General features: G+C 42.1%; 1 protein-coding gene across 2 annotated transcripts in view; it reads right to left on the reverse strand.

Annotated features, from left to right (window-relative positions):
• Positions 1-2158: 2158 nt before the first annotated feature.
• Positions 2159-14011, reverse strand: part of htra1b (HtrA serine peptidase 1b) — a 34455-nt gene continuing 22602 nt past the window's right edge. The window contains exons 4-9 of one of the 2 annotated variants that reach the window (XM_076987912.1): positions 5053-5247; positions 4878-4910; positions 4527-4641; positions 4129-4186; positions 3871-3966; positions 2159-3110 (exon numbers count right to left, since the gene is read on the reverse strand). In XM_076987912.1, the coding sequence (XP_076844027.1) occupies positions 2942-3110; positions 3871-3966; positions 4129-4186; positions 4527-4641; positions 4878-4910; positions 5053-5247 (666 nt within the window). In that variant the 3' untranslated portion in view covers positions 2159-2941. Of the gene's footprint in view, positions 3111-3870; positions 3967-4128; positions 4187-4526; positions 4642-4877; positions 4911-5052; positions 5248-10789; positions 11064-11563; positions 11781-12160; positions 12313-12755; positions 12901-13851; positions 13951-14011 lie in introns of those variants that run through there. The other variant, XM_076987911.1, reaches the window with a different exon arrangement.

Genomic DNA, 14011 nt, shown 5'->3' on the forward strand with positions numbered 1-14011 from the left:
ATCCTAGCTCAAAATCACTTTAGAGGAATATAGTTGGGACCAATTCATGTTGACTCCATGAGTTTCATGTTTATAAAACCAGTGTAGCCAGAATTAAGAGGGGTGCATTTCTCGGCAGATGGTCATTTAAATATTGTTGATTCTACTTCAAAATGATTTTAGCCATATTGACACAAACAGCCAGTTTTACATAAAATTGAATATAAAATGTATATGCGTCAGTTAGAAAATACTGGATTATAATACTCAGTATTAAACCTAGGATGCACTGCTGTCAGGACTCGTCAATACGTGGGACAGCATTCACATACAACACAGTATGTGTGGGACATAACGCTAGAAAGCGCGTTCCCAAGAAGGGGATGCATCTCACGGTGGGGGTGCTGAATTCGGCACAACACCTGCAAATCTGCCGCTCAAATCCGGAAGGCTGAAACTGGTTAATCTCTGGATCAGCCAACAGGACAAAGAGCCAAACTGTCTCTCCGGATCCACACACAACACCATCTCATGACTGCAGAAGGCAGCAGTGATGTGACTGGTGATTGTAAAAGGAGTAGCCACAAAGGAAAGGGTAAGGAGAGAAAGATAATAATAATTCTGTCTCTTAAAGGTTAAAGGTAACAGCATATATGCATTTTGATTGATGCTAGCCGTTTGTGACTGTTCGACTATTAAGACGTCATCTCCTGGAACCTGCCCGGGTCTTTGCCTGGGTCTCTGCCCACAGTGATTGCTTCACCAGCCGGCGGTTGGCATGTTGTTTCTTCCCCTTAGACTGTGAGAGCATTTCCACTTCACCAAACAGAGACGCAAGAGACCAGAACAGCATGGACCAGAGCCATGTTGAATGTGGTTGTTGCCCTGGCAACCTAGATCAACACAGCCATTCACCCCATGCCATCTGAGAAAGCCTGCTGCTCTGAGCCAGTTATGAACCTACTACCAACCTACTATGAACCAGCTACAAACCTTCCATGAAGCTATTAGAAACCTATTACAAACATACTACGAACCGGCTACACACCTGCTGTTTTAAAATGGAACCAGTTGTCAGAACATGGAGCCCACAGCAGATCAACGCGACATTAATCTAATCCCGTCCTTAATTTTTAGCAATTGAAAACACTACCAAAGGACATTAAAATTATTCTTTACTTGTGAAAGAGTAAAGACGTCCTAAGCTTTACATCCGTGCCGGGGTAGGAGGCCCTAGGAAAGTCTGAACCGGTTCTGACTGTTAATACCAGCTATTTTCAGCTGGTTTTGTGTCACTGTGTACAATTTAAAAGTTCAGTGCTATAATAGTGTTGATGTTTGCTAGCAAGTGGAAAGAATGTATGAGGAAAAATGTCTGCTCATAACTCTAATTCTGTTCCTTTCATCTGTCCGTGATTCTGATTCTGTTGAGTCCATTAATAGAAAACATTAATTAAGCTCAACACAAACAGCTGACCAGCTGCCTGAAATTGGGGAGCATGTTCTTTTGGTATTGTTATTTTAAATGTATTTATTTCTTTTTTAAAAGGGTGTGTAATTTCAGAAGATCAACACAAGAGGGCAGAAAAAATCCACATAAGACATATATCTAACCAAGCAATTTAGCCTACCTCAAATAACCTTTATACAATGACAGTTATACAATAGCTAGTACCAAGCGCATTGTACCAGTGGCATTTGGGTGGTTGTCAATAGCATTAGTCATAGTTACAACCACAGAACAGTAACCTATCACAAACAGCAGAAAATTATGTGTAATGATGTGATCCGTCATAGTCCCAGTAATGAACCGGAATAATCAGTTTTTCTTACGTTTCTTGTGCGCTATGATGTGACATCATCTTAGTGAATATGCTTTCTTAGTATCTGCTCAAAATGCAAGATGTGATGATAGGGAAGGTCCAAGGTGTGGATGGAGGTGTAGATGGAGGTGTGAATGGGGAAAATGTGACCGCTGATGGCCGTCACATTCCGGGTCATAACAGAACACTTAAGAAGTTTAAGACAGTTTAAGAAGCCGATCAAACTCGACAGTGGGTCGGAACCAGAGGGAGTCGACGATGTTTAAATATCTGCTGCTGTCCATCCCGGGGCAGGGACAGAACCGGCCAGGACGGACCCTGCGGTATAAAATTTTGATTTGCAAGTCCAGAATCCAGAAAAGGCTGAAAACTTTTATTATTATTCTGTTTCTAAATCGGGAGTCAGACACTGGGGGAAAACATCCGAGAAAGATGAAACGGAAAAAGACGCTACACGCAAGCAATGCACCGTCTGGGCAACATGTCTCGTATATCTGAGATCTCAGCAGAGCACCGCGGTCTTCCGTAAGCTTCTTCATTACTCTTACGTGGATGTTCCAAATTCCACCAACACGTATTTCATAGCACAGACAATTCTTTAATTAACTCAATGTTTGACATTCAATTGTAAAGAAAAAAAATATTTTTTGTATTAAAAACAAATTTTGTATAAAAAAACAGTCATTTGCTAGAGCTATTAATGAAAGAGTCACATCCTGTTTGTGAAGACAAAGCATAAAGTCAAATGTTCACTGACTTTTTGATGAACACAAAAGAAAGATATCTGTTCCATTCCAAAAACCCACACACTCTTGGCTGTTACACGAGTCTACAATCGGTGCTTTTCACTTAACACACAATAAGAACTGATTAATTAATTACAGGCTGAAACTAAAACTGAACTATCAAAAGCAAGAAGACAGAATTTGGGAGAGGAGAGGGCGTATTTGAGAGGGTAGGACAGTTTGAATGGAATTATGGAGTTCTCTAAAGTTTAAAGTTGGGAAGATTTAGGCTATTACATGAGCTAAAATAAGTGTGTCTTCAGCCACACACTGTAAAAGTCTGTGTTCTTTTAAGAACTAGCTCATGGTCGAGCAGGAGGTCGGGTGTGTGTGCGTGTGTATGTTGGGGTTGGGTCAAGGGTCGATTTCCTCGGGGACAATGGTGAGGATGGCGTCCTCATTTCCTCGCCGGACCACTATACGAAGCGTGTCATCCTTCTTTATGGCTGTGCTGACATCACTCGCTGAGGTGATTGGCTGGCTGTTGATACTGATGATGACATCACTCTCCTTTAGCCCACCACTACAAAGGAAGGATACTGTTTTAACTAATGTACGCCAAGCACTCACACATCCATGTAAAGGGTTAAACTCTAGCTTATCTCACATACACCAAGAGCGGGTAATATAGATTCCAGAAACGGACACTGCAATCAATCTTTGCACCATATACTTCTGGCTATGTGGAGAACAGATTTGTCCAATTGCAGTGGGATGTTATAGGCCACAGAAAATGACCCACTATGTTATATATAGGGTTTGTCCTTTTTAGGTCTTTCAAGCCATTTTTCCCATCAGCGATGACCTTATCTCGAAACCAACCGCATGTAGCCTCTAGCAGATTATAGGTGGTGTAACAGATACACACTGCTGTGTCATGTACCCACTTTTAAATCCCACACCAGTAAGCAACCACAACCTCTCCAGCGAGACGTGGTCAGGCCCACAGCGCCAGGGTTCCCAGGACTGGACCCGCGGTGCAAACCACTTCCGACCAGTTCCTGCGAGACCGGTGAGTATTGGCTGAGCGGTGGGCATGGCATGACCTCGGCCCTTTTAACTCCACCCCCATGGAGACGCCTTTCTCCTGGTCTTGGTAGGACACAGCCACCACTCGAGGAGGAAGTGGGTTTGGGTAGGAAATGCTGGTACAGGACAGAGTGCTGTGGGACCGTCCAATCTGCGTGCCCACCCATTCACCCACCGGAATCGGGCTGAAGTCACAACGGGTCTCAGAGAGTGGGATTATGGGTGCGTTTGAGGACCTTCCGGGAGCTACTCACGCTTCAGCTGGAGTTTTGGGAATGACCTCGATGACATATGCTCCTGAGGTGACGTCTGGGAAGTCAGGTTGCCTTTCCTTCAGCTCCTTAGCCAGACTGTGACAGAAGATCCAGACATTTTCATGTGGGTGATTACAACAGCTTTCTCTCCTCTCAGATGCACATGCTACACTGAACACTTAATTATTACTGTAATAATACCCTAGGAAGGACCCTAGGAAGAGGTCAAGGTGAAAGGTCACAGGAAAGGTCACTCACGTTGGGGTGACCGACATCATTCTCACGCCAATGTACTTCTTCTTTGCCGCCATTTTTCCTGTAGAAGTGAAACTGTGCTGACAAACGTCTGACTGCTGAGATGGGTTTAATCCGATGCGTTTACTTCATCTTAACCCAATTTTAATCCTGATCCTTAACCTGATCCTAATCCTGATCCTTACCTTGTTCCCAATCATTAGCTTGATCCTAATCCTTAACTTGATTCTAATCTTTATTTATGTATCATGGACAGTACAAAGTCAGAGCCTCCTGAGAAGAGTCTGCATTACAGACAAACAGCAAACATTCTTTAACCTCTGTGTATAAAATCCCTTAGAAATACTGTACTGATGTCTGAAGTATTTGGTCCCCTCATTATTCACACTCAGCTCTCTCACCTTTGGTCTGCCGATCGTGAGACTCAGTGAGGAACTGGCGGATCTTGTCAGAGGGAATGGCGAAGGAGATCCCAGCTGTCACCTTCAGAGTGTTGATCCCTATAACCTCTCCATCCTACACACACACACATACACACACACACACACACAGTGTCACCTATATGGCTGTTTCTTCGCACTCATGCTTGGCATTATGAGTCCCAATCATCGCACAACACCGCAGACTCAACTTTCATGGCTCATCAAGCTGATCTTCACACAATCTAAACCTGCCATCCACAATGAGCTGTCTACTGGCTTATGACAAGCTGTCAACCCATCACCTCCAGCCAAGAATCAGAACGAGCTTACCAGATTCACCAGAGGTCCTCCTGAGTTCCCGTACTGAAAAGAGAAAAGAAGACGGAGTGTCATTTTAGCCTTATAATAATAACAAGTTCAAATCCTGAGAGGCATACAGAGAAAATGCTATGAAAAGTCGACTGAGGTGATCGAGGCCGTTTGGCTAACAAAGCTAGTGTCTCACGTTGATGATGGCGTCTGTCTGGATGTAGTCCATGTCGGAGTTGCGGAGTCCGAGTTCCTTGCCGCCGCGCTGGGTGGTGCTGACGATGCCCGTGGTCACCGTGTTTTGCAGGGAGAAGGGGCTCCCGATGGCCACCACAAACTCGCCGGGGCGCAGGTCAGCCGAGTTGCCCAGCAACAGCACGGGGAGCTTCATCTGCCAGGTGGAGAACAGCTTCACTAAGCTTCGCACCTTCTAGCAAGCGTCTCGCTAGCTTTCGACAGACTTTCCCACCGAAGGACTCCTCCCCCTCTTCTGAGCCCCTTACAAAGTCATAGTCTAAATATATTTTTTTATATAGCACTTTTTACAACACATGTTGACACAAAGCAGCTTTACAATCATATGGGTCCAGATCCCTAATGAGCAAGCCAAAGGCGACAGTGGCAAGGAAAAACTCCCTAGATGGTGGGGATTAGGAAGAAACTTCGGAAGGACCAAGATTCCTTTCCCCAAAGCTCCTCCCACTATCAGGATATGAACATTTCACTAGAGCCATGTTAAAATGACTCGCTTATGCCACCTTTAATGGCGTTTGACTGGGGAGATATACGAGACTGAGATTAGTGTCTCAGAGCTTGACCTTGCACCAGTGGCCAGGTGTTAACCCACTCTGCCGTTCACTAAACCATACCGGCCTCGTAAACACTGGGCCTGGAATTCCCTTCTCAAACACAACTGAAACTCCTGGTAATTAAGCAGTGATGGAGTAGACACTGGGCTGGATCATGGCCCTCCTGCATAAGAGCTTCATTCTCCTCGTATACTGGATTTTTTATGCCTGAATTTGGCAGACAGTTTATTTTTTTTTGTACAAGGTCTAACTTTGAGATACAGTCCATCTGCTTGCAATTAACAGAGCCTACAGTAAAATCCCATCCACAAATCATTCATATGTCTTGAGCACCCAAGGATCATGTCGGTTTAACTGAGGGAAGGATTTTGATTCAAACATATTGGAATGCTGCCCTCACATTTCACGCAGCACCTTTCAAAATAAAATAAAATAATAAATGAAATGTGTGCGTATGTTAGTGTGCGTGAACGGATCGTGGGGTTGGGATTCATACAGGAACAGCCTGCAGCGTGATGGTTAGCTGTAATCGCACCACCAGATGCTGGACGCCAGGGAGCACGCTGGTGTTCTTCTCAAAGGGAGAGTGGAGCTTCAAATGTACGTTAGCACTTGGTTGAGCATGGAGGAATGCATGAAGGAGACCCTGCAGCCCGTCAGCGGGGCGACACCATGTGCCCCCTGGCTGGGAGTGGCGTAAGGTCAGCCTGTCCCATTTGGGTCCACAGAGCAGGCCTGAGAAGGTCAGGTAAAGGTCACAGGCTGCGACGTTGCACAGCAGATATGGTAAACATGTTAAAGAAACATAGTGGCTGTTTTCCGTAGATATACATCTAGAAAGGCTTTCTTATAAAGGATAATGTTGAAAACATCTGTCTCAACCTCTCTCTTACACACACACACACACACACACAGACATGCACAGACTTGCAGAGACAAACCAAGCAACCCATCACACAGGACCGTTATATCCCATTTCAGAATATGAGCTGGTGGAAGTTAACCTTCAGCAGCCATGTTGGATGTGTCCTTCAGTCTGCAAACAAACAGGATAGAGGGCTTCACTCTGAACCATACAAACTCTCAGACTGCACTCTGACAGCTACGCAGCTAAGCCATCGCATATATTCTTCTCCTCAGTTCTCTTGCCCTTGGCTGGTGTCTCAACCCTCATGGATGGAGTGAGGGCCTTCGTGTAAAATCAGCTCATGAATGACTGAGAATTTCTCCTGGTTCCTTCGTATCCACATTGCATATGCTGGTGACACTGGAGGCTGGATCTCCCAGGCTGGGGGTCGGTGGCTCAGCAGTGGGGCTGAGGGACAAGGAAGTCGTTCCTGTTATTGTGCCCTTTCCTGCCCCACCTTCACCCCCACCTCTCTCCTCCTGCCCCGACTAACCTGCAATCTCTCAAAGCCATGCACCAAGCCAGATGTGGATTGGGATACATTTTTCCACCTATACATAGCAGATGTTGCTGTGTACATGTGATCACCACCTTCGTCTTACTGCGTCAGCTGGGACTGCCCCCAGTCAGTTAGCAACTCGGTGATCTTCAGATCATAGATCAGATCGTAGTGTCAGGGTGGTTCGGTGTTCTGAACAAATGCCCTTGAGATCTTCCAGAGCCTGGGTGTGAGCCTCTATGATCTGGACTTCCCTCTACATTGTTCAGCAGACTTCCTTTATCAAATGCCAAGGACACAGAGTTTCCTTGACACGCCTAAAATTCACTACCCAATTCTGTTTCCGGAGCTGTAAACGCTAATTGTGCCTGACAGCGAAAAATGATAGGGCCATGGAAGGTTGAACATGAGCAGACAAGGGCTCTGGCTGAGGAGGGCAAGGTGTCCCATGGTGACCGCAAACACACCCGGCCAGAGAACTATGACTAGCCTCAACCATTTACTTACACGCACTCGAAGGAGCAGCGAACTGAACGAACCGGCGCAAAAGGGAGGGGAGAAAGTTCTGGAGACCCGCACATGTCGCCAAGAACCTGTCCACGCCGAGCAAGTGTTCCCGAGTTTTGTTGGTCTTTGCAGAGAAATGTGTGCTTGTGTGCCCTGCAGTTACTGTGGCAACAATCCAGCTGTCCTACTCAGAGGGGAGGTATGTGTGACTAGGCACGCGTTGGCAAGTTGTCTGCATGCTGGCGATGTTCTGCCCTGGCGAGATACAAGTTGGTGCACGTGCTCTAGCTGTGGATGGGGCATCATGTGGAATCAAAACCGTCCAGATAACTGACACGCTACAAGTGTGAACACACAGAAGCTATTCATAACTTCACTTACCCAACTCACTCAAAATGCTGAAGTGTTAGCTTCAGGGACTGGTTCACATAGCATCAATTACTTACTTCACAAATGATCATGAATCACATTTGTTATCTCCTTTCAGGAGTTGTCAGCTAGGCTAATATCCACAAATTGTTTTAAACCACAGCTGGAAGAAACTACAGGACTGGAAGAACTAAAACATGAGATGTACAATATGTTTACTAGATGTCCTATCTTGAGTCATGAAGTCCTGGAGCTGGTCACCAGGTCATGGAGAAGCTTCTGAGGTTTCTAATTGACATTTCAGTTCAATTTCATCTGTAGGCAAGCCAATCAACACTGTCATCTTGTGCTGGAAGACACACCCTCAGCTAAGCAGTAAGCTTGTGAATTACGGTAACTCAGATGTCGTTTGGCCAAAGTCACGAAGAACTTTTGGACAAATTTTGAGTTGCGGTCAGCAGTCTTAACTCACTGAATGCCGTGACCCATTTGGTCTCTGGAGCGTGTGAGAGAGGGCAGATGAGTCACTGAGGACTTATCCATCATCCTCTGTCTGGCCCCTTCTCTCCCTTTGATGAGTCATGAGACGAAAAGCTCTGCACTGCGAATCTGCTCGACATAAGCAGCATAATCTGCATCTGGCAGTTCATCATGGGCCCCTAAAAGGCATGTTTCCACCTTCAGCAACAAAGTAAGAAGCAGACAACAACACGGGGGAAATCGCTGAAAATCGATGGGTGCACAGAGGGCAAAAGACCCCACGTCATCTCTCTAGATCCAGTGACCTGTTTTTTTTGTAGACAAGAGATTTTTGCCAAGGGTTTCCTGGAGTGCGGCACAGTTTCAGATTTTCTGCAGATGCTGTTAATGCCGTTAGCGTTCTCATCCAACCATGACTGAGGAAGATCTTACAGATGCCTGTGTAGTCTGGACACAGTAATAATGTACAAAACAGAACAAAATGTGTCAAAGCACAAAAGACAACCTCTTTAAAGTCTTTTACACATTTAAGCCTTTTTTTAAACCAAAGACAGCTTCAGAGACAAAATATCCTGTTCATAATATTTACCATGAAGCTTTGTAAGTGCCTCCCATTGCATGATGGGACAAGCACGTATCCACCTTCTTCCTGTGGGAATTCTCCCCATCAATCCTCACTCTGTTCACCTGAAGGCAACGTGACTAAGGCTGCAAGTGTTTTAGAGCTTGTGCAACCGTGAACGATGGCACAGGCCAGCACGGAGAAAAGAGCGGGAAACCTGAGCCAGGCGACGTGGTCAAGTGGATGTTTGCTTTGGCGGCACAGCCGAAGCTGAGGAGGTCTAGATGATCCGTTGAAAGTGGATGTTCACCCCACGTCCTCTCCGCTTCCTCTCTGGCGTGTGCGGGGCAGGTGAGGTGCGTCTGTGGTCCGCAGAGGAGCGGAGGTACTGGGTTAGCTCAAAGACACAAACAGCTAGACAGGCGCCCACAGTGCTTCGTAAGAGCTCAATGACAAATGGAACTGATCTTCTGGAAAGCTCAAAAACGTTCTGCCAAAAAATGAAGAGGAGACATGCCTGACCTCAGCTGAAAAAGAACAGATCAGGCTGAAAAAGAGGCTGAGGTTAAGATGCTGCTTCCAAAATCACAGTCACCCTGACTGGGGTCAAACCAGACCTTCCTGGACATGTTCTACTTTTAAGGAGAAAGAACACCAAACATTTGCCTTAGCAACATTCTACCAATTGGCTCCTTGTCTACCAAACTCATTCTGATTAGCACCTTCTTTAGCCATTTTTATTCTGATTGCCCTTACCAAAAAAAAGTATACTTAAAGTTTATTTTTTAAGTAAACTTAAAGTATACTTGGGAAATATACTTATGTAGTAAGTATACTAATATCAATGTACTAATAGTATACTGGTAAGTTTACTAATTCAATACTTCTTGGGACTAAATTGGCCCACTTTTTAGTTTATAAAAGTATACTTTTAAGTATACTTTAAGTGTAAGAATAGTAAACTTTGAGTACACAACTAGTTTACATTTAGGTTTTATTTTGTACTACAACTATACTAAAAGTAAACTTACAGGTATACTGTTAGTTTACTAGTTATATACTTCTAGTCTAGTTTTTAGTTTATGAAAGTACACTGTTAAGTATACTTTAAGTGTAAGAATAGTAAACTTTGAGTACACAACTAGTTTACATTTAGGTTTTATTTTGTACTACAACTATACTAAAAGTAAACTTACAGGTATACTGTTAGTTTACTAGTTATATACTTCTAGTCTAGTTTTTAGTTTATGAAAGTACACTGTTAAGTATACTTTAAGTGTAAGAATAGTAAACTTTGAGTACACAACTAGTTTACATTTAGGTTTTATTTTGTACTACAACTATACTAAAAGTAAACTTACAGGTATACTGTTAGTTTACTAGTTATATACTTCTAGTCTAGTTTTTAGTTTATGAAAGTACACTGTTAAGTATACTTTAAGTGTAAGAATAGTAAACTTTGAGTACACAACTAGTTTACATTTAGGTTTTATTTTGTACTGTTAATATACTAAAAGTAAGCTTATTTGTATACTGCTAGTTTACTAAGAGTATTCTTAAAAGTGTACTTTCATACACTTAAAAGTGGGATATAAGTATATAACTAGTAAACTAACAGTATACAAATAAGCTTACTTTTGAACTTAACATAATAATTATAGTTTACTACTTATATGTTTTAAGTATACAATAATTTCAATTTAGTTTCAATTTTTTACACTTTAAATATACCTTTAACTGTACTTTAAGTAGACTTACCAGTGGATTACATACATAAAAATAAACAAGACATACTCATGATTAAGAACATATTTCTTTATATATCAAAATGTAACAAATAAATATAACAAATAACAATGGATGCCAAATTAAGAACATAATTCAAATTAACACCAGTTTAGGACAAGACAGAAGGAACCACAGAGGCAGAGGAACCACAAATCCAACCAAAAAAATTTTCACATGGTCTTCTTTGCAGTGACTTGACTTGTATAGCTTTCGTTGTTGCATTTTTTTCTTATAATGCGTCTCACATCTTGGACGCTGATGTCAGGAAACTTTGACAGGGCATGGCCTGGGACACACAGAAACAAAACAAAAAAACCTCATTACTTTCTATCACACCATGATCAACATCCAGAGTTAACATAATAAAACAGTCAAAGCAGTATGTCTCTACAATGTGAAATTCAGTTTTATCAGGCAAGTATGAGGACTAATGCAATTGGCAAAATTACTACGTTTACCTACAAATAATTGAAAATGTCCTTTAAAGGTCTTCCTTCACATAAATTAAAGTTCATTTTTAGGTTCTTTTGTTTGCAGCAATGTTTTTTGCCACATTCACAAATATAAACTGATGATCCCAGATTACAGTTACATACAGAGAGATTTAACTCAACATTGAATCATTGTTTGGAACTTTCCATTTTTGTTCCATGTGCGAGGTGACAGTAACTAAATCATGGTCACTTCCAAAATGAAACATTCCAGTCATTTTGTTAAAAACTATACAAACATAATGTGTAGAAATTTATTTTAGAATAAAATGTAATTTTATTTAAATGCAGTTACCTATTATAGCATCAAGTTTTGTGTTATCAAGTTGTGGCTTTGATTCCATGTCCTTGTGTGCCCCTGATTGTCTCCCTGTCAAACTAGAATGAGACAGTGTTTCCCTGCCATAGACAAGCACAGCAAGGTCACCGATGTAGACTGACGGATTCGTAGTACGCAGAGAGTTAAGCTGTCGTCTAGGGACTTTGACATCAGAGCCTGGCAAAAGAAAGACCTGCAGAACAATTGAGTGATCAGTTAGTTTGCAATTGGTCATACATAGTTGTTACACACCAAAGTAATGATAAAATAACAACATATTCTCTGAGAAATCTATGCAGTATGTAAACCCAGCTGCCACTTTATTAGATACACCTCCTTGTATCTCATTGTCCATTTTATCAGCAGTAGTGACCATATAGGAGTACTTTGTAGTTCTCCAATTACAGACTGTAGTTCATCTGTTTCTCTGTATACTGTTAGACCCTTTCACCCCTCATGGTTCTTCAGTGGTCAGGACCCCCACTGCACCACCACAAAGCAATAGGGGGTGCAAAATGCTACTGTGCCATGCAGGGGACAACCTGATGAAGACACTACACTCTGGGTACATACCATATCATCAGACACTGCTTGGGTAGAAACACATCCAGAAACTGCTGAGTTTACAGATGTTGTGGGTGTTGAGCAGATGGATGCAGGAGTTGAGGGTTGAACTGCAAGTTTTTCAGTTATGTCTTTTAAATTTGCAACTACCACAGGAAGCTCTGTTAAGAGAATGAACATATAAATCATTATAAAGGTGAAAGTTCAAGTCTCATGACTGCATGTTGAGGCAATTTCCAAACATCAGGACAGTCACTTTAAAAGAAGAAATAAACATTCAAAAGATAAGGCGAGTGAGAACAGATGGATTTTTTAGATTCTCGTGAAACTTAGGGGGACCTCTATGAACCCTGAAGTTAATGTATTGAAGTTAAGTGTTGATGGACAGAAGGACCAACCGAAACTGCCATTCTTACGCTCTGCCTTCCAGCGAGGCTTATATATTTTTCATGTTTCTGTACTGCAGTTTATGAGTCCACATCGTTTCAGTGTGATCTGGTAAGGGTTGCGACATTCATTTATGTTGATTTATTTTGCTACATTGTGATGTTGCATACAAATGGGGTACTGATTTAATTTAATTATTTCAAATAAAAAATATCACCTCTCAAGGCATCTAGTATCTCTTTAGCGTTGCCTTCTTTCAGCCTCTTGTTCTCCCTTTTAAGCTCCTTTATTTTCTGCTGCGCCTTACTCCAGTTCCTAGGCGTTAAGTCCTCATCTGATGAGTCCTCTTTTTCGGTAGATAACTACACCAAAAGAAAATCATCATCATTTTCATTAGCATATAATTATAAAGTCATTAGGGAGTGTTGTGTTTAGAATGAGCCTTTATATATATATATATATATAGTGATGGGATGCAATGTTGTATTGTATGCATAAGATCTGTTCTACAGACATTCAGCTCTCTGGCTTTAAATGGGTTCGGAACCAATATTAGGAGCGGCTCATTTTCCAACAGTGTAGCACCACTATGTTTCTACAGTAGCCCAGAACGGACAAACCACACACTGGCTGTAAAGAGTGCCTTTCGTGCTTTTATGTTGAAGTGGAAGCTGGAATTTGTCGCGCTATAGCACCGGCTGGAAGATGTGGCAAATACAGAATCCTTCTCAGAATTTCAGACTGTAGTGCATATTTATAGGTACGAGTTCACATAAAATTGCTGGTGGCATATCTTGATAGCTTAAATCTCCTTATCCCCAAATCTCTGAATTTTCCTCTTCCACCTTAAAGAAGCTTATTAGGAAGCTTATTTTCTTATCAGGAAATTAAAAGAAAGTACCAGCATTAAAAGAATAATTAGGATGTTTGCTGGTGTAAGCCAGTTTATCAGTGAGGTAGCAGTGATTATTAAACTAAGTCTAACCTAAATTAACATTAAAAACACAATTAAATGTGTAAAACACTGAGTTACTACGGTGTACTATGATATGAGCATGCTCAGTAGGATACATTGTTAGAAGACAGGTGATGGAGGTTACAACATAAAAGAAGGATTATACTTTTTATTTAGTACAAGAAAAATCAAGAAAGGGTGAATGCTTGCCACCAAAACAAGCGAAAACATGTAAAAGTGAAATGAAATCAGGACAGGTGATTGGAAAGGGAGGGGTGGGTAAGTGGGGTTTTGCTATGGGTCACACACTGCTCCTTTAAACACATAACTTAAACTCCAAACTGTGTAAATAATTTACCTCTAAATATGCTTGCTTTGCCATCAACTCCTTCTTCAGTTTTTCAATTATTTGATCTGATGCCTCTTTTGAAGTGCTGGGTGCCTTTTTGCTCTTTTGCTGTAAAAAAAAAACATTTAAAGTTTTTCAATAGCATGGGTGTATTATTAGAATCAGCTAT

Source organism: Brachyhypopomus gauderio, unplaced genomic scaffold (genome assembly GCF_052324685.1).
Source record: "Brachyhypopomus gauderio isolate BG-103 unplaced genomic scaffold, BGAUD_0.2 sc57, whole genome shotgun sequence".
NCBI classification, from domain to species: domain Eukaryota; kingdom Metazoa; phylum Chordata; class Actinopteri; order Gymnotiformes; family Hypopomidae; genus Brachyhypopomus; species Brachyhypopomus gauderio.